General features: G+C 36.1%; 1 protein-coding gene across 16 annotated transcripts in view; it reads right to left on the bottom strand.

Annotated features, from left to right (window-relative positions):
* PARD3 (par-3 family cell polarity regulator) overlaps positions 1 to 22,345 on the bottom strand; it is a 444,458-nt gene that overhangs the window by 215,768 nt on the left and 206,345 nt on the right. For all 16 annotated transcript variants that reach the window (XR_012633185.1, XM_074899993.1, XM_074899998.1 and 13 more), the window contains 2 exons: positions 8,169 to 8,260; positions 5,046 to 5,129 (listed from right to left, as the gene is read on the bottom strand). Coding sequence is in view for 15 of the 16 variants with exons in the window: in XM_074899993.1 (XP_074756094.1) it covers positions 5,046 to 5,129; positions 8,169 to 8,260 (176 nt within the window). In the remaining variant the exon portion in view is untranslated. The remainder of the gene's footprint in view (positions 1 to 5,045; positions 5,130 to 8,168; positions 8,261 to 22,345) is intronic.

Genomic DNA, 22,345 nt, shown 5'->3' with positions numbered 1-22,345 from the left:
GTTTATGTAAAGTCACTAACATGAAAAGGCAAAAATTATATTACGGTGCAAAAATAAGGACCGATTAAAAAGATCATGTGTAGCAGTTTCATGCATTGAAAGATCTCAGCGGTTCTATAGGAACATAAACACAGTATAAATTTCCTGAGATCAGGAGGTCAGAGTAGGCAAATCAGCTTGTTTGTTCACGTTAAATTATCGTAGCTGATCAATGCTAAATTGGGCATAAACTCCCTTGCACAAGATTGACACCATGGCACTACTGTGGAGGTATTAAAATAACTTCGTCAGCTTTCACACCTGACGTCTAGAACCAGTTTCCAATCTTTGGTAACTGCTCCTCAGCTTTTTACCTTGAGTAATACTTCAAATTAAGTTCATATAACTTTTTAAATGCTGAGATCAGACAAAGAAAGCCTTGAATTCAGCTAAAGGAGTGAAGGAATGGTACATTCACACCACAGGGAATCTTCTCCCAGTGCATGTGTTTTTTAAATCCATGGCTACCTTTGAGACTTAAAAGGTAGGAAATGCAGGAGAGGAATAAATGTAGATGCAGATAACACGTACCTCCTAGATGATCAAACAGAATGAGATCATTAGAGAGGCACCTTGAAGGTGGTATTAAGGACTCAGTATAGACAATGGCCATTAGGTATTACTTTATAGTTTTCTTAGTATTTTGAGTAAAAAACAAACTTTTACAGTGAAACATGAAGTGATTTATAAACTCTAGAAAATGAAGGGCACTTTCACTAAAAGCAAATAATAAAAGAAATACAGAACAGAAAAACATATAAACAATTTTCCAGTACAGGGATTGTGTATACATCAATACGTACTTTCATCTGAGGTTTTCCACCTTTTTAATAAAATCTGTTAAATTTGTAATTTAAACCAACAAAAAGAAACTTTTTTTTTCCATTCTCTTAAACTTCCTTAGTATTTCTAAGACATTTAGGATATATAACATAAAAACACAGATTAAACACTTTTAGCTGCCAAGTTTTAGCTGTATGGTTTATCATAGATTTTGTGGCATACGTCAATAGAAAGAACACCTGGCAGAGCCCTATATCCTCACTGCTCTGCATCAAAGTAACATGTCTGATACTTATTAATGGATGTTCTTTATAGGGTTTTCAGATGAATGTCCAAATCCTTTTCTGTTCTGTTTTACTAAGTAGACTTCACAGTATTCCTGGGACTATGGGACTATAACTTCTATATCATTATTCACAGATATTTCTGATGTTATCTCATATAGTCCTTGTGTCAGTTGAATCTCCTTCCAAAGACAGACATGGCAGGATTTCAGAACAGCAACTAGGGTATAGAGCTTGAGAAGATTTCAAAGACTCTTAAAAGTAGAAGAGGCCATATAACAGTAAATTATACTATAATTACTATTAAACTTGCAGAGAAGAACTTGATGCAAACCCCTTTATGCATCAACATAACATCCCCCATCAGCGAGGATCACTCAAACGCTGTTCTTAAGGGACTGTTCTCCTCTCTGAGCACTCAATAAGGAAGGATTGGTGCTAAAAGGAATTTTGCACAGATTTAAAATTTTCTTTCCTTTTATGCTTTCCTCTCATTCATTTCCTGTTTGCTCTACCCTTACCTAAACACTTTCCTGTTCACTTTCTATTCTGTCCTTTCTGCTTTCATTTTCATGGTTCCTTATTTTGCTTGGCACTGCGCCTATGCCACTGCAAAAATGAGCGAGCAGGTTTTACAAATGAAACATCTTATCGTGAAAAACTTCACAACCATAAGGTCATGAATATCTATTTCCCCCCTCCCTTTTGTTACGGTGAACAAACTGTTATCCAAAACTTAAGATCAAAAAGGCCAATAAAAGACTGATAAGCTTCTAGAGGTAAAAACAGAAGGATAATAAGAAAACATCCACAGAAGAAAGTTTGACCATATCTGTACAAATCAATAGTACTTCTCCCACAGAATTAGGAAGATATTTTTATTTTTTTCATTCAAAAAAAGGTCTCAGTTTTACTAGGAACAGAAAAAATTAGTAGCATCTACACAGATGAGGTAGTGATCTTTACAGACTTTGTTCAAGTTCAAAAGCCAATACTGAATATAGTTTCTTACTCAAAACCCAAACCCTCAAAAGACCAAGAAAAAGTCCAATATTTCCTCAATATAAACAAAATACATAGTTATGGTATATAATTTTTAGAGGTTGAGGGTGTTTGCTTTGGGGGAGGGGGGATTTTTTGGTGGGAGAAGGCCCCTGCCTATTGCATAGGGGAAAAAAGGGAGAATTGCATTAGCATGTTACACTTTTTCAGTTTTTAAAAATTACTGATTTAATATCCATTGCCTATTGAGTAACATTTTCAAAAGCAAAAGAAATGAACTGAAAGAAAAATAATTGAAAACACACCATAACTGGAATTTAACACAAAGCAAATATAAAGCAATGGTGGGCCAATGGACTAAGCTATATGATACATCAGATCTTCTCTTTTTGGACATCCCTCAAAGTCTTCACTAAGTCCTGTGTTTGATTTTGTATATTTAGGTTTCTACTGAGCAGATCCCCCGCTCCAGTAAGTTAGTTCACTGTAACACAGAGCATTATGTTTTGCAGCCAGAGGAGGAACAAAGAGCAGCCATGTGCTAGAGTGAGAAACAAGTAGGCAGAAGAGGATCCCTGCCAAGCATCTGTTCTCCCTCTGAATCCAGCAAAAGGAGAACCAAGTGTATTTTATCTGCTCAGAAGAGCTGGAGAACCAGGAGAAAAAACAAGAAAACAAAAGCCAAACAAACCAAAAAGAAATCAAAACCCCCAACTAAGTGCTCCAAAACTGAGGTTGGGTGTATTCCTTTCCCTGCCCATGCTGCAGGCAGCTGGAGAAAATGTCTTTGTTCTCACTGGAAATGTAGAGGTGTGAGTACAGCTGACAGCAAAGCAGCAGTACAACACAAGTGCTTATAACCAGTACCAAACAATGAACTTTTCTTTCAATACAATGCAGACAGCATGGGAGAAATGTTTTCAAAATATCCAAGCTCCTCTCCAACTCTGCTTTTCCAAACTTTCAAGACATGGATCCAAGTATTTTCCCTCTCCAGCAGATTATTTGGGGGTGGGGGGTGGTTTTTGAAAAAAGTGTTGCACAAACCATACATTTTTTCAATAAGGGAGTTGTAGTCTTATGGAGAAAAGGTAGATACATTTTCATATAAAACATTTCCCTTGTAATAAAATTTCATTTTCAGGTATGTCCTGACTCTAAACATCTTTATTTAAACTTGGCTCTCCTGTAATAAAAATGTATCGTATAATCCCAAACTCAGGACAAAAAAAAAAAAAAAAGTTAAAAGTCCTTTGTAGCTCTTGACATAGCTAGCATCCTTAAAAAAAAAAAAAAAAAAAAAAAGGAAGATATTTTATTTTGTGTGTTTAGAGGTTTTTTTTATTTTACGTGATCTCATTATGTATAAACAGTTTAAGCTTTGCCTCAGACTTGACAACCACATTAACATCCTGGAAGTGAATTTTACTTGAGATAAAATTCTTATTTAAAATGTCAAAATACACATTTCTAACATCAATTTTATTAAACAAAAACTTAACAGGTAGTCAACATTCTTAAATCAGTCTTTTTCTTGGCCTTCACACTGTCTAAATCCCAACTGTGTGAACATTTCAACCATTTCCAACTTTATGGGATTTACTTCTGAGCTTCTGTTTGAAGAACCATTCACTCATGCCCTTTCCATCCCCACACTGAATTTACTAAATTTAAGATTATGAAGAGAAGAATTTAACACTTCACAGAAGTTCTTCTTAATACTTGTAGTCTTCAGAAAAAGTAAGCTTTTTTTTTAAAAAAAAAAAAAAAAAAAAAAAAGAGGGGGGGGCATTTTTTGACAGCCATGTCAGTATGGCTATGAAAGTACTGGGTTTAAAGTAATAACTGCAAATAAAGCTTTTATACTGTGTTTAAAATCCTGTGAAGGTATAGAAGAAAAAATACATTCATCATTTCTGAAAAGAGGATATTAAAAGAGGATATTAAGATTTGAGACATGTATCTATGTATAGCAAGTTAGTTTTGCTCTTACTTACTAAACTGAAATTGTTTCTGGGTCAGCAGACATGTGAAAGCATAACCCCTTCATGTGTAATCGAAGATTAGTTTCTAAAATACTTATTTGTTCCACTTTTCCTTAAAGAGGAAAAATACAGTGTATACTTAGAATATGCATCATGAAAGTAAAATCTGCATATATTCCTGAAGAACTATCACTTTTCAACATACTTAAAAGCTTCAAATCCTCCACTAATGATTACAAAAGTTAAGCTTTTTTTCTGAGACAATGTTAATGACCCAAAATGCTAAAAATATACTTTAACAAAGCATTAGAGATGATGTATTGTGTTTACTAATATAATCCCCCACATGTATTTTTTAATGTAAAGGACTGACTTTACACTTTTTTTTGGTTATCAATCCAACTTCAGGAGTTCCAGCCTGTCATACAATAAAACAGGTTCACCTTCCCCAAAACCAGAATGTTTCAACTGCTACTTCACTTTAACCCCAACAGATGGGACAACACCAAGTATCAAAAGCATGACAATTGCTTCCTCTTCCATTCCTATCAAGTGCAGGCATAGAATGCCTCTGGTTTAGACTCCTGCTGTTCTTTGGGAACTTGTGGCTCTAAACAGTCAGCAAGAAAATGTTGCATAAATATCTATCTGAATTAAAGCAGCAGATTATATTTTTTAAGAGTCCAAAAGGAAACACCTTTATACTTCAATTTCCTACGAGATTACAACAGAACCTCTATTAAAACCCCACAGTTATAACTCCTTTTAAGCAGAGCTTTTCCAAATATAGAATCAATAAACTTGCATTTCTTCCTTTCTTAATCAGTGAGACTGCCTTTTGAAAAACATTCAATATTCTACAGAAGGCAAAGGCACACAATACAAAAATTAACACAACTAAAACAAAACAGAGCAAATTACAATTTAATTAAAATCCTACACAATACGTTACCTTCCACCTCGGGCACTGAAAGGCACTACATGGATTCCCAAAGGCCCGCCGTCATTGGAGACTTCTACGAGCTTTACCATATCACTGTGAGACAATGACGAATGAGGGAATATGAACATGTACCGTGAAGGAACCAAAAAACCCCACACAAACATACAGAACAAACATACAAAACCATTCCAGAAATCAAATCATGGTGATGAAAGCGTTGTTGCATGATACGTACCTGAAGATTAATCTGATGGCATGAAAGGAGATCAATCATCAAAAATAGTTCAATTAAGAAAACAAACAAAAATCAAAGAAATATTTTGTAAACTTAGTTTGCTACATAAAAACTGGTATCATCATCATTGCATGCAATTCTTCCATATTCCAAAGCTTATTGAATTTGAAGTTAGAAGTTAACTGTTTGGACCACTGAGCAGAAATACCTTAAATACAACACACAATTTTTCCTCAGAAGCCTAAAAGCCGATCATAGCACTAGCATGTTTTTTTTTTATCTTAGAGAGAGCCTACTCTAAGCCTTTACATTAGCTTTCACATAACTACCCCTTAATCAAATGAGAGTTATTAAATTTTTAATTGGTTAAATTCCTCTAGTTTTAGAACACATTCATTTGTTTTACTGTAATTCCATTTATTTTATTGGAAGATTGCTGTATCTGTATCTTCTTACAAGGCAAAGTTTCCAAAGATTTAACTGTAACATTCAAAACCGACCAGACATCCTCCTAAAGCAAATATGCATCTAGTTTTCAATTATACTTTTTGCTGTAGAGAGGGAACACGTGAAAGAGGAAAATACAGGTTCAGAAAGAGACATGCAAAAATACTAGAAATAGATTTGGACCAAATCTTCTGATGCATTTGAAACATGCCCACATCTGGAAAGGTGGAATATAGCCCATAAACCATAAAAAGTTTTAAATACCCAAATGAGAAAATAATACTTGAAGGCCAAACCTCTCAGTAAATCTGGAAGTGAGAGATCTGAACGAAAGCCACAATCTAAATTTGTGGCTTATGCCTCTCTAGTATTACATACTTTTTCCATACTTCCTGGCACTACATATATATACACAGATCTTTGAGAGGCTTGTTTCTCATAAGAGTACAAACCAAATTTAATCTAGAAATGGAGAAAAGAGCAAGACCAATGCCCTACGATAGCAGTAGAAGATCTACTTTCTTCAATAAGCTCTTGATTGTATGGTGGCCCATTGTGAAAGCTTGCAGTGCCTAATCTGGAGTTTCAGAATAACCAGACCACATATTGTTAGGGAGTTGACAAAAATCCTGTATTACAGTTTGTTTTATATTTCTTCCACATTAAATTTTTAAGTATTTTTTTGAAGTAGTCTTTACATTTGTTGTATGCCTCAAGTTGTGTCTGGGGTTTTTTTAACTCATTTTTAAACAACACAAATGGAAGGTCTTCTACCCCTGTTGCCACTGTTTAGCTCAGAAAAGTACTGCAACAACAGGAGAACTTAGAGACATAAACCAAAACTATTATTCTTCAGACCTGGACCAATGTGTTCAGACTGACAGCATTACAGCATCTGGTAATGTTTCCTGTCCCAATTTCTGTATAGGCTAACTTCAATTAATTCACACTGTACATTAAGGCTGTTTTCATTAACCAGCATGCAAAGTTGCTCACAGGAATCAAGCAATGTCTTTCACCTCCAAAATGTACTCTGAAAGCTATCTTTTGCTACTGATATGTCTATGGTTCCCTATGATCAACTTTTTTTGGACTTTCCTATTGGCTTGAAAGAAAATTGAGAGCTGAGGAAGAGAACAAGTGAAAAATCAGTGTGATGCACCTGGAACTGTTATAAGTGGAAACACAGCTTAATTTTTTTTTTTTTTTTTTTTTTTTTTAAAGGGCCTATTTTCATATCTAGCCTACACTGTTTAATTTGTTCTACTGCTTGAATCAGTAACTTTCCTTTTTTCCAAAACACACACTTAATGTCTAGGCACTCATTTTCCTTATATTTTTTCTTCAAAAAAATCGATCCCAAATTCAAACATTAAACTCTGTAAAACTGAAAACAAAAGGAAATGATCCCTTCCTAAGGGAGATTGTTTCAATTTTGCTTCCCGATTTTCTCAGAAGTTTGAGCCAACTATTTCAAACAAACATACAAATAAGTATGACATCAAAACAGAAAAGAATGAAGTTGCATATGATGAAAAGTCATTAAGTTACTTAAAAGCAACACCGAAAAGCATTAAATTTGACAGTTCTGCAAACGCTACTTAGCAAACAGCATTTTGAATTTACAGTGTAACAGGTTTTGTAAACGGAACTGAGTAAAACTCAGCATGTATTGCCTAATAGATGTCACCATGATCTTTTAACATTTTAAACCCTCTGCACCTAATTCATAATTTAATTCAGAAATAATAGGAGCAGAAGATTTATTTTTATTTAAAATTTAATTTTAATCAATTTAAAAGGTTTAATTTAAGGGTAGAAGGGATGTTTTCTAATTAATTCCATAGTGAGGTATAGATCAGCTCTTTGCAATGAAATGGAAAAGGTCAAGCTCGCTTGATCTCATGATGAAGTAAAATATCCTTTACTGTATTTTTTTTTTTTTTTAAATTAGGAGAAGCTTCTCAGTCCTCAACAACATCAGTTTTGAGCCATTCACAAAGTATGAGGTTTCTGACCCCCAACTTATGTGACCTCCATGCGTGTCATCCCAGTAGACTGTGAACTGGTGACAGGAATCAAGATTTTCCCCTTTGAAATTCTTGCCTGTTGATCTATTTGTGCTAGCACTGACCCTATTACTTCTGTCAAGTTTTCAGAGTCCCATCAAATAACTATCTTCTTTGAGGAAGAAATTCTACTGTAGCATCAGAGTTTATTAATGTCAGGTTTCCAATGCTCATCCTTAACACAGGCTTTTTAAATTGTTTAAAATCTGCTTTAAAAAGGTCCATGAAGCAAATTGTTCAAAAACGAAATGACACATGACCTAAAAAAGACTGTCCCACTTTTTTAAGAGCAGTATCATTCATACTATTCTGAATTTTTTGCTAGTCTATGTTCAGTCTCAAGAGTCATCATTAAAACAATGTGATCTGCCTGTAACTTACTCCAGGGAAAAACTGGTAGCATTCTCCAAACCAGTGTCTGCATGTCCAACAGGCTCAACTCTGCTGTTGTCCTCCTCTGTTCGATCTTCATCCTAGATATTAAAAGGAAAAAAATCATTTAAACCTAGGTTTAACAGGTTAACTCATTCTAATAATGCTATTTTACCATTTTCAGATTATTGGGGTTATCATATGTACAGTGGAAATGTGTCCTACAATTACAAAATTCTCTTCTGCTGCTGTCTGAAACTGTTGTAAATTGTTTTCTATCACTTTATGCATTTTTGTAATTATATTTATAGTTTAGTCAGTTTTCTATCATAATTTTACTACAGTTATAAAAGCAACACTACAGAAGTTATCACTGTCAGAATTTTTTAAAAGGTAGACAAGTAAAAGCACACGATCAGCTGACAGTCAGCAATGTTCAGGCAAACTCCTTACTAGTTCTCTCTCGGCAGGTTACTGAGGACTCAAACGCACAAGGAAGCTCACTGAGGTTCATTTGCAAAGAGTTAAAAACAGTAAAAGAAAATGCAGCTTGCATAATTCCATAAAGTACTAAGACCTCTTTTAACATTTTATCACAAGTCTTTATTAATAGCATGCCAGAAAAGGCTGACATCAAAGTGTTACGTGAGGCTCTAACACTAACCGATTGATTTTATTTTTAATTTGACTTTCCAAAAAGTACATACATTATTCACAAAACGTATAATTTTAATGGCAAAGTTGTGAATGCTGTACTTTCAAATTTACATCAAGGTAATTCAAGGACTACGAGTAAGAAGATCTAAAATCATACCTGTGTTACTCATTAGAAGCTTATGCTTTTAATTACCCATGTGACCAAACAGAAAATATTATGCAGCATGAACCATAGGTTTCAAAACACAAACTTAGATTCTAGAGCCAGAGCCACTAGGTCAGTAAAAGAATAAGTGATAGGCTATGAGTTTAGCACACAGAGTCAGACAACATATTAAATTACTGAAGAGATATTAAAGGCAGGCAGAGGCAGTTGGTAGTGTCCAATTGACATTTCCACTGAGAATCTGCAAAAGCAGGAGGCTGGATGCATCAAGCTTCCATAGGCTGTAGATATGCCTTGTGCATCCTATATAACAGGACGCTGCATGAAGCCAAGCTACTTGAAGATTGATGAGCCTGTGTTTTGAGAGGCTTTAATATGCACTTCTTTGTCATCTATCTCTGTTAAGCGCTAGGCAAGTAATACATTTCAAAGGTTAACCAGCATCTTGAACTTGCCTAGAACTGCATTATGAATGTAAACAAGAACTCAAAACATTTTCCATATAGTAGAAGTTGCTTATAAAACCAATATGAAGGATAATCCATATAATTCATAAACATGATATAAACTAGTGTTTACTGTATTTATTGATTTCAGCTGGAGTTCTATATGTACCACTGCATGAAGTTTAAAAATAGCTAAATATTCAAATCTCCATGACAATTCTAAAGTTACATGCAAAAAGGTATATATAGGAAAATCAGAACATTCGGAGTTGTTTCACATTAAAAAGAAGTGTTCTATCTTGTTTCATACAGCATCTGGCAGATCATTGTTGCCATGGGTTTCTTGTTTTGAAGTTAGGGACACTGGTTATTCTAGAAAACTACATAAGTCTTTATATTTCACTGAAGCTACTACCTGCAAGTCTGGAATCAGAGCTGCTGATGAAACACAATTTTGAATCTCAGCTATGACAAAAGGTCATATGACTTTATTAATGCAATGTTTTCGGCAATTTCCCATGGGTGGTCTTTTTACGCAGACATACAAAAAGCGTATACACATGTAAGAAGAGAGAGACAGAAATAGCATGCCTCTGCTAACAACTAAATGTCCGGCTTTATGCTGTGTCATTTTAGCTGACATCATATATAGACACAATGCAAGCATCATTCACTTAATACCACTTGGATCCTACACTTTACCATCTTTCAGACCCACAAGTTTTTTCCCTTGACTAGTTTAAAGTAAGTCTAAACAAAACTCCCCTTGCCCCACTCAGTCTTTGCAGCAGTCCTTCAGACTTGCTCTTAATAGTCCCACTTTTAGTGCCCTCCTGGGATACAGCCTGCCATGCAAGACTTCAGCTAAATCCTTGTGGAAAACCTTCTTTTCTACCACTTCCCAGCCGTGATAGTATCTTTGCTCTGTTCCTAGAGCCTCCTAATGTCAGCTCACACTTGAGCCTCTCCACTTGTTGCACATCCCACTTTCTTTCCTTCTGTCCCACCTGGCAGTCAAGAGGTTTATTCTGCCAAGGGAAGGAGCATCACCCTGCCTAAACCCAAGAGCAGCCAGGATGAAGGCAACAGCCAATTTACCTACCTCCTGCCTATACCGTACCTTTTAATATTAGGATAAAACACATCAGAAACTGCAAACCAAAAGCTACGTAAATCAGATGCTATCTGGTACCATCATACCTACTTTTTGTACCTGTTCTATTAAGAATTATAAACACAGCAAGTTTTGGAATCAGACTCACTGTCAGTTATCCAAGCAATTAAGAAACAGTAGCTCTCACATGCTACTGTCTGGCTTTTACCGGACAGCAGACAGATCTGTATCAAAAACATGCATGTTCCTGTAAATAGATGCTTAGAGGAGGAATCGCAACCCTAACAAAAGCACTACTGCCATAATCAACAGATGTATGATGTATCCTTTTAAAAATCTTTAATATTATAGTAATCAGGCTCTCTTTTCTTCTCAAAATAACACAGATTTTGATTTACATTGAAGTGAACGGAGAGAAAAATTGGACACCTGCAGAGGGATTTGACTTAAAATTCTGATTTACTAAGAAAAGCAACTAGCTGTGAAAATGTCTGCATCAAGCAATTATTTCTTCATTTGGAAAGTAGTTTTCTTCTGAAAGGCAAATTCCACCTGGACATGCTATCGTGAGGTAAAATGAGGAAAAGGACATTTAGAAGAGCAAGAAAACTTCCGAGAACCAAGACAGATATTATTGCAGATACTTCTCAGAAATAACCTATTTGAGCAAACTCCTAAACTTGTAAGGTGTCTTTTCTCTATAAAAATTCCAATTCCTGCTACATGAAAAGATACAGCTTTTAATGTACAGCCACTAAAGACAGAATGGTATTTTTTTTCCCAAAATTGAAATAGAGTAATTTAAAGTTCATTTCATTTTTACAGCACAGAGAAAAATTTAAAGCACCTCTTCTACATATCCTGCTGTGTTCAGTGTAAATTTCCCCCAATTCCCTTTTTCTGAGATGACTCAGCCAGGGCTTCTCACCTGAGCCTCGCTGTGCCACTAGACATGGATGTAACTTCCCATAAACATTCATGCCACCTGTTATGTATTTAGGCTACTAGTACAGAGATTAAACAATATACTGATAACTTTGAACAATGGCATCAAAGAGAAAGGAAACTTCTTGATATTTGTTTTAGTTAGTAAAGAGAATTAGGGATTTCAGAGAGTTATTCTTACTTTTAAATGTATCTGTACAGAATTCCTGTGTCTGGTTAGAGTCAAATTTGTGCACAGGTACACAATAGCAGATTCTTGCAAAAATGCTGCTGTTCTAAAAAACTCCCAAGCTACTCATTGTTCTAAATTCTGTAATAAAATGAATGACTGAAAAACTGAAAAATCCTACTGTTCAAAATAGATTATTAGTGCTAGCAGTTCTGCCTATAGAGATCTATTTCACAGTTCACCTGCAGAGCATTAATGAAATACATATGAAAAGCTAAAATTCGTTTTGTATTTTTGAATACAATTCCCCTAACACCTTTTAGGATTACAAAATCCTCAGAATTAAGAAATGTTAACAGTACACTTGCCAACAGAACCTTATTAAATATATATGAACCCAAATATTCCTTTTAATTACATTTTCTCAGATTATTTCAAAGTGAAGACTGCCTTGTGTCATTTCCAAAACTCAAAATCAGCCACACCTTCCCTATCTCACTGGACTTTCATTACTGAAATATCAGTTCCTGCCTCTGATTAATCCACAGTTACTACCAGTCACTACTTCATCCTCGAAGAAGCACTTTCCCACTCATCTCTGCTGTTCAATACACTTCCAATAAAGTCCCCATAAACATAAGCAGAACTTCTTCACACTCCCTCATCTTTTGACAATCACCTGCAGAAAATTCAGTAACAGCCAGGGAGTCAGAATAAAGAGTGCAGTCACTTAAATTGCTACATGTTTCATTTGTGCAATCTTTATTTCTAGGTGCCAAGTATTTGGTTTGGGTGCGGGTTTTTTTCAATTCTGGGGGATATAATAATTTTTTCATTATTGTTCAGAAAGTGGGTATTTTAACATTAATGGTTGTATGAGAGAGAGTGATTCTGCTTTCAAATGGCTTGAACACTCCACAGCAAGGTCTGCTACACTGACCAATACAAGAGACAAAAACCTGAACTGATCACATTGCGTAAACAGCAACTACCTAGTAAATCCAAATTAACATTCAAGAAAGTGAAGCTGTAAGTAAGGTTTATTGTAATACACATGTGCATGGAGCTGTGTTAAGATCTCACCACCGACCTCCCTTCTGCACATTTTCCTTGTTCACTTCTGCAAAACACAGTGTTAAATTCATTCCTCTCATGTCTCTTCCTGCACCTCCAACACCAACTACACCCAAACCTACACCTTCCAGCCCTGGCATTGCTGTTGACTTACACTCAATTTAGAGAGCTTAATCCTCCACCTTGTCTGAGTGCCAGGAAGCAAATTATGGAAAGGCAAGACAGCCAGGGTACCGGTGCCTGGCCCCATCCCCACAGCAAGCACAAGCCGGCATTGGAGCTGGCTCAGTCCCACGGCGGGGCCCTCGTCTGGGAAAGCACACTCCAAGATTTCATGTATTGAATGAAAGAGAAAGTCTGGAAAATTTAGCTGTAAATTGTAGTAAATCTGTTTGCATTGTACACAAACGAATTTTTTTCTGTCCTGTGAAGCTGTTAACTGAACAAGAGATCCAGTCTCAGCAAAAAGACAGGCTGACATGAGTACACAAGAGCTATACAAAGGAACCGTCTTTTAAAACACAGTTAAACTGCTTTCATATTTTTACTAATCTGCAGAGTAACTGCGACAAAATATTTTCGCACAGGGTGGAAGTTCTCATTATGCAACACCTTCAGCATTTTTACTAGCATTAGCAACAGAAAGGAGGGGTCTTGAAATGGCAAGCAATTGCAACCACCGCAGTAAACATGCAGAGCTACCTGTATGAAGAACATACGATAAATACATCAGACATACACCCCTCTGCAAACAAAAGCCTGTCACACAAAACACAGCACCTGCGTGTTGGAAGAATAATTCAAGCTTGTTTGTTTTCCAGCATTTTTAAAAAAAAATTTAGCACAGTGACTGAAAGTACTGTAAATACCAAACAGAAAGGAACAGTATATAATGTCCAACAGGTCCTTTAGATTTTACTGTAAAGAAGGACACATTATCAATAACAAGTTCCTGAAAGACTGCACACAAGTATTTTTTTCCCCAGCCAGGACACAACAAAAATAATGCTTATTAAAATATGTCCTTCCCTTCATCTTTGCCTTTTTATTCTCTTGCATTTCTCTACAATTATTATGGAAGAAGAGACGCTGTTTACTATTAGTCTCCTGGCAGCCGTGTTTTATAAATGTTTGTTTGGTCCTTGAAAGATAAAGTAGGTTCTCTCTCTGTATGATCTGACTTGATAGGAAACAGCTCCTAAGGGACCTATTTTCCTGTGTCTTAACTAGCACAAATATACCAGCATCAGGCTTTTGTGCTAATGTTCTCACTTCTTGATTAACCGGCCAAATCTCCAGAGAATGGCAATTTTCAATCAAATCTGAAGAGCAGTTACAAAGATCACATGGGGAAAAACCAAAGTTATTGAATAAATAAAAATAGGGTTTCTCCCTCTTGAACACATATATATGCACAAATAATTAGGTGAGATCTTTGTTTAATCCACATCAGTCCTACACTAGGTGTACTGCTATTATCAGTAATCCAGGGAGAGAGAGAGCAACCTTACATTAAATCATCATCCACTTAAACTAAAAAAACCCACAAAAAAACAATTACATCTTTTAAATATATGAGTTAATATTCTCCTTACATCTTAGTCATCGCTATGCTATTCACATCCTTGTGCAGGATGGTCATCCCACAGTTGGAAATAGCAATATTCATACAGTTTCTATATGCCTCACTACTCTAAAATGAAATTTGTCTTGCTCAGTGAAATCAGTGAATAGATACCATATAGACACAGAGGAGCGCATAATGGAAGGGATTTCCCAGTCTCTGATGAATATCAAATTCATCCCCTGCTATCACAGGCAATCATCTCTTATTTCCCATTTAATAAACTGATCAAGCTGAGCCTTAAAACTGGTTGGCTTCACGATGGCACTATTTCTGTTGTAAAGCGCTTTGACAAGAAATGTTTTTACAGACTTAGAGAGATGTATTTGATTTCATATTGTCCAAAAGGAGAACACCAGATAGCCAATGAATATAATTTGATACAACCTTCCTTTGACAAACCTATATGACACTTCATTCAGTTTTGACTACCACTTTTTCATGCCTAATGACTCTTTTTAAAGCATATATTAAGAGCCTTGTAACACTAATAAAACCTGAGCAGGCCCTATAGTATCTTAATTATTTTGTAGCATCTATTAGTTTAGAGGTTTACTCTAGTCTTTAGGGGCTCAACAACCTGGGATATGTCACTGAAATCACACACATATATTCTGTAACAATTTGGCAGCACACACCTCTATCACACAGCTAGCCAGGCTAACGGCAGGAGCACAACACAAATACTGTTCAGCCATTTAATGGAGCTTCCACTCGAAAAGCTTTTTACTAGAGGATGCTGCAGTTAATTCTTTTTTACAGTAGGCACTGCAGACAGCACTGAAAAGTACAAGAGCTTTTTAAGAGTTTTAGTAGGTTAGACAAAAGGTTTTCTTGCTAGTGAATTTAATTTGAGACATTTTGTTGGTTCTGCTTCTTTACAGTAAAGAAAATCTCAGACATGACCTTACAGTGGTAGCTTGCCAACAAACAGCATGAAATGCATTAAAACTCAGAGGGTTTTTTTGTTGTTGATCGAACATGCTTGTTAATTAATGTAGCCGAATGGTCTATGCCTACCAGCAGAGAGAGAATATTGAGAGAAAAAAAGGGAAAAAAAATTGCAAATACTTAAGCAATTCAACAACCCCATACAAGGGAAACAGCACAAAAAGGGATATAATAGAGAAAGAAAATGATAGCAATATCCAAAGCAATGCTGATTCTGAAGCATTTCACAATGTGTATTGTTACCATATTTTATAGTCTGTATTTGTTGTTTGAGTGAAAACTGCATTTGTTTTCCCCAGGCTGAGGGCATCCCACTCCAGACCGTTTCAGGGACTTCTCTGGGACTACTGACAGTGCAAGGTGGGAGGCAGAGGGAGGAGGTGTGCCGTAAACTGAGAGCTACCGTAACAAATACAGGCATCAAGGTTCTTCTACAGATGGCAAATATCAAATGGATAACAAAAATATGTAGCTGTTCCCACCAGATCATATTTAAGGGACATTTTAAAGAAGACTCAAGTGTTATTGTAGCACAGCAATTATTTCAAAGTCAGCCATCTTGCAACAGCTCTAAATCCACAAAAAATTAATATGCATCACCATAATACTCATAACATATCAGAAAATATTATAAAGACAATCATTCAGTCCCCTAAATTTCTTCTCATTGGCAAATGGGTAAATTGTTGCAGAACTGAATTTGAGAACACCTTAATGATCTATTTCTTTAAAGATTAAGATATTTGGTCCTTTTCTTAATTCTCACACTGACTGCTATACAATAGTGGCAAAAATCACTTAAAAGTGCATTTCAATATTAATATGTGGTAATACTACTTCATGTTTACAGCACCAAATAAAGATATGACACTTGGATAAATCACTTTGAAAGCAGTAGCATTAAAATGGATCTTAATTGTCTCAACAGCATCTTAGGATGCAGAGCCACAAAACGTCTCTTCTTGCTCAAAGATACCAGCGAGCTTCACCTCTTCTTTTTCCTATCACCTGGTAACACTTGCAGTCTGTAAACTACTTTTTAAACATTTTATTAGATGCAAAGTATCTGAAGGATTACAAAACTCAAGATGTTTCATCACATAATGAATTTGTGAGACAGTTCACTTTACAGAGCAACCTATCAGCAAAATCAACCACAGCTAATGGGAACAGCCAGAAAAGGTTTGGCATGATCAAACCGGGTATCCCGGCGCTAACAGTGCCGCCTGTTGGGGAGTCCACTGAAATGAGTTTTTAAAAAGCAGTGCTGTGATAGAATGTCAACTACAAGATTAGATGCAACAAGAAATTATCACGTGCTAAATATTTGAAATATATAAAGCATGGATTCCCACACTTTCAGTATTAACCAAAGCATCTAAAGAGCTTCCTGAAGATCTGATCAATAATAAATTATAGATGTGTCCATTATATTACAAAGAGTGGTACTTATCTCACAGACCCATGCACAACTATATCAAATTACCTCAAATTGATTGTTGCTTTAAAAATAAAATGGGTTCACTTTGTGTAACTGCCTAGTTACAGTTTTTATTCTGCTTTCTGTTTTTTCTCAGGATCCAAAATATATCTGTTTCACAGGCAAAAGTCTATGTTCTATGTTTGTTTTAAATAAGGCTTATCTGTAGACTATTTCCATGTTCAAATCTCTGAAATTTTATACTCTTGTCATATGATTCAGACTGACATACAGACCACCAGGATCTGTCAGTCTAAAACAAATATTAGGGTTCATCTTAAATAGAAAGTCAGACTTTGATGTCAGAGTCATGGGAAATATTTTTAATGGAAATAGTTATCAGCTATATTTGAAACAAGGCTACAACTATACATCAATGTATAATCAAATTCCCCTGTAAAGGCCAGGCCTGGTTTTGTGCAAGTTCTTTTATCATTTACCTTGAATAATGCAGGAATTACCTCAGTTACAGAGACATCCCCACATGGTGAGCCAATACGAGTGTGGCACTTGCCGTGTAACAAACACGCTTCTGATCAGTGACTTCATATATCATTTATTGTCCCTTTCATTGTGTTAACTGACACATACATATGTGTCTATATACTACCACCACACCGCTGGTTAACCCATATAATATCTACATATATAGAGAAAATTACCCCTGCATTGGTAGAAGACGGTTTACTTGAATTATTTCACAACAGGAAGGATTTTTACAAAATGAAATCTAGCTTTAAGAACCTGGGTTTTCCCTACTCCACAATTCCAAGTTATACAGATCTGGGATTTCAGGACCAGCAAAGAACAAAAAACTAACATTCATTTTATATGGAGACGTTGATGTTTATGGAAGAAAAAAGAATCCCACAATATACTTCAAACGTGGAGCATTAATATGGCATCTAGGAAATAAAGAGAGATATATGCTTCTAAATATACTTATGTATTTAGAAGGCCCCAGCAGCAAAGACATAATTTTGTTCTTCAGGTAAGAACATGGCAGTGTTTGTTTTTTTCTGTTGAGTAGTCTGAAGTAGGTCAAGTTAAGCACATCCATTAGTTCTCCTATAAATAGATCCACATTGAGTTCACCTGCTTGTAACTAATGTAGAGCAACAGAATTTAAAATACTTTTTCCTCTAATCTGTCAAATTAGCTTACTCTGTATATAGACATTAAAAAAAAAAAAAAGTGATTTAAGTACTGCATGATTTTTAAAGCTGAAGAAATGACAGTGGATACATGAAATTGGGACACACACTTTTTCCCTTGCAGAAAACCAAGTGTACATGCCTCCACCTATAAGTTTAGAGATCTAAAAGACTTCTGCAGAGGTATATTATAGATGAGTCAGATAGCTTCCCCTTGATATCGAGACAAAGGAAAGGAGAAAATTCTGCATAAATCACTTCACATTTTCCCTGTAACACTCCTGAATATATTATTCACCTCATCTTTTCTAAAACCATGATTTTCATCCTTCTGAGGATTTTTTTTAGATACAAAAAGCATCTTATTTAGCAATTTGAATTTGTCATTAGGCAATTTTAAAACAGGTCTCATAGCTCTTTTATCCTTATATATTTCTTTTTTCTTTTTTAATCTGAAATAGTCCCTTGTTGCTTGATTTGCAGATCTGTATCAGCACACGAGGACTGCACTAGCTTCATCCCTCGAGTTCTGAATCTAAGAGTCAATTTAGAAGCAAGCTAAAAGTATAGTGCTCTGTTCTCCGTCACACAAAACATCATTTACTCACATGGGCATCTTAATAAGAAAATTCAGTTCTGGGTATTTTTCTCGGCATGGCTCAGGAATGTTTAGAGATGACATCAGAAAGCTTATTGAAGATTTGGCTTTTAAAAATGTAATTAAAATATCTGTTTTCCAATAAGGTAAAAGTTCCTATGTTGGTGGGAGTTTAAAGTTAGCATGTATTCTTTAACTTTGAATTTCATCTCACTCAGGAGACAAAACTCTCAGAGGTTTTGGTTTTGTTGCACTAAAAATCACCCCATTAATTTCACCCAAAGAACTGAAAAACCATAATTATACTATTTTATCATCTTGCCTAAAAAGAAGTACATGGGTTTCCTCTCATTTAGACAGTGATTTATCTTTAGTTCTCATTTGTTTGGATTTGCTAACGTACAGCACTTTTCTGATTTAAATTCCTACTGCTGCAAAGAAAAAATACCTACATATCTGCTTTAACGGTCTTCTGTGTTACACACCACATAGATGGACAAACACACTCAAGCTGAGGGGTCCCTAACTTGCATAGCTTAAAGTCAGTTCTTCCCATTTCTGCTCTTCCTCCCCTAAAAGAACAAAACCAGGCAAGGTCGTGGCCCCAAGTCCCATGGGAGGAAGAACCACAAGGGAGCCCTGGCACCACAACTGCAATGTGAGGCACTCGGCCTCGCTGCAGAGGCACGAGGCACCCAAGCCTGCTCTTACTTCTGTGCAAAGTTTGAGTAATAAGATTTTATGATTTTGCAGTTTTATCTTTTACTTCTCTTTCATCAAATTGCAATTGCATGCCACTTTTTGCTTTTCACCTCATCCTTCACTGAGAAACTCCACTAAAATTGCTCCAATTGAGTTTCCCTGTTATGCCGTAACATTTTCTTTTTTGGTCTTTTGCACAACATGGATTTTACCTTAGGCACCAAACAAATTCACCATTTTAATAACAGAAAATACTATAGCATTTTTCATTGTTCTTTGCTCAATTTGTTTTGCTGAAGTCAACATGAAAAACAATTTCAAACTTCTCAGTAAATGCTTCATTTACAAATGCTCCATTCCAAGTGCCTACAGGGTTACAATCTGGTCTATGACAATTTTATTAATTTTTTAATCAAAAGCATTAAATCAAATTTAAAATAAATAGTACTCAGTACTTCTGTAGTGCCCTCCAGCACAGTACGGCAAAAGCGCTTCGTGGACAATAATGACTTTAGCTTCACTGCACCCTCAGGAAGAAGATTAAAAGTTATTCTCCAAATTCTTTCTTTATTTGAGGAAACTGAGGCACAGAAAGATTTCTTTCCTTATTTTTGAGGTTCATCTCCAGCTTTAGATGATTTCAGTTTTGGGTGATCTCTCTGAGATAGACAGAGCCTTACTTTCAGAAAAACATAAAATACTCAGATGCACTCCTGAACTCAATCAAGAAGGACAGAAGATAAAATGACACTTTAAAAATAAAACAGCACTAAGCAAATTTCTGAAAACATCAAAAAACATCTAGACCCAGACAGTAAGTCATTTCCCATCCAGGGCAGCAGACAGCACTACAGGCCCCATCACCCCGGGAGGCTGGTGGCTGGGGAGAGGCTGAGGAAAGCCCCCGTCCCTCAGAGCACTTTGTCCCAAGCCCACATCAGTATGTGCACACTGCTCACTGACACGCAAAACTCTCACATGACATGTGATGAAACATGATCAACAGTTAAACTGCATCACCACCACCACCTCACTAAGCTATCCAGGGACCACCAAAGAATACCTCTTTGCCTAGAATCTACCGAGGAACAAAGTGTAGGACATCATTCAAGTGCTAGAACCACAGCTCCAGAAGCACTCTAAAAATTAACTGCAAGTTACACAAAATGGAATGCACTTCAAGAAATAACTCATTTAGTGCCATTTGTTGCACCAGAAGAGGTAGAAGGCTTCTCAATATAATTAATTTTTTAAAACTTCTTTTCAGAGACCTTATTTCCATTTGTGATTCTTTCCCTTCCTTTTTTGCCAGAGCAGTCAGAGCAATAGGGACTGAATTCAGCACATGATGAAGGTGCAGTATTTCCAAACAATTACTGTATTTCCAAGCAATTGTATTTCCACTGTGTTGCCCATAGTAACACCTCCGCCTGGAGTTTCATTATCCTGCAAGGCCAGCACAAACCACAGATGTGATTGGTTGAAAGAGGCAGTCCCATCTTTTCCCCTCCCAGAAGGCCACGTTCATCACTGGATCCCTCTGTCCACCTTCTCCTTTCTGCTTATTCAAGTATTTGTATCATTACACAAATGATCTAAATTAAAATTAATGTTTAATAACAACTTTAATTGGTTACATTTCCCAGGCTGGTCCAGTTCAGTCTAATTAACAGTCTCATAAAAGCTTAGGGAGGCACAAGGGAGAAAGCATCAGAGATGACTTGAAATGTCTCTAATACTGTGGCCTCAGACTGTCATTTGAAAGGATACCTACTGTTCATCTGCAGTTTCACATACAGTTCAAGGCACCCATTTACACATGCAGTAACTTGCACTGCTCTATGTCCAATCTCATCCCTCTTCTATCGCCTGCTTCAAAATTCCACCGATTTTCATCTAATCTAAATAATTGCATCTTGTTCACTAAAGTTGCCATCTCAGCACTCCCCCTCTTTCAAAACAAGCATGCTTTCCAGGAATAAATCCCTCTTGCCCTTGTATACTGCTGACCTATTTTCTATAATTTGTTTTTCTCCCTGCCAGTTTCTAATCTACAGCAGAACTTCATTTGTCACCACATAAGTAGTTACCTAAACAACTTCATACAAATTACTCAAATTCCACCATCTTCCTTAGAGAAGACTAAATTAAGACAGGCACAACAATGCTTTTAAGTGTTATTTCCTGAGTTCATTAACAGCTGAGAAACATAAACAAAAGGAAAAAAAAACCCACACATTTTGTGGTTGAATACATCTTCATCCATCCCACTCCAAAAAAAAGGTGAAAGCATAGAAGTCATATACACATTAGAGAGGCATGTGCCCAAGTTCTTCTCTTCATCAAGAAGTTATAGCACTTTATACATAGATGTCTACATAAACACTATTCTAAGGTTCACAATAGCATTTTTGGGATCAAGATTTGATAAGGAACCAGAAAAACATGTATCAATCAGGATTAAAAGGAGCTAGACACTCTTAAACCCCACATTTAAACACTTCAGTTTTGACATAAGGTTTTTTTAGTTGCCACTTAATCAGTTATAAACTAGCTAAAGCCAAGTTGAAGCTTTCCAAATGTACAGAAACTTGTTATGATTTTCCCATAAATCACATTTGAATCCCAAACTATCCAGTCAATGAAGATAGTCCAGTGTAAGGTCTCCTTGAAGAAATGTTTATTTTGCCTCAACTCCCCATACCTATTTTCTGAAACTGGAAAAAAATACTTTTAGGGAACCGGGGGAAAGCAAGCACTATTGCCCTACCATTCTGAAGGTTTTTTTTCTTCAAACTATAAAACGAAAGCTTGAAGAAACCTGAAGAACAAGTAAATTTGGAGTTTCAGTAAGAAGCAACTTCAGAAATCAAACTGCACTGAGTGTTTCTTCCACTGCATCCCTGGGCAGGTTCTTTGGGCACATAGAAGATACACCAAATTTCCGACTAACTAGCTGGGCTATTCTAGTACCTTGTTATGGCCAGCTATGGCTATTTCAGAGCACAGCACAAGAGCCACAACAATAGAGAACTTGAGTATTTTGCCAACATGCTTTTCACTTATCCTTGGCAAGTTAGGTCTGATGTCATTAGGACTGAAGTGT

This window comes from Athene noctua, chromosome 2 (genome assembly GCF_965140245.1).
Source record: "Athene noctua chromosome 2, bAthNoc1.hap1.1, whole genome shotgun sequence".
Lineage (NCBI taxonomy): Eukaryota > Metazoa > Chordata > Aves > Strigiformes > Strigidae > Athene > Athene noctua.
The sequence above is the reverse complement of the archived record's forward strand: the minus strand, read 5'-3'. Positions and strand labels throughout refer to the sequence as shown.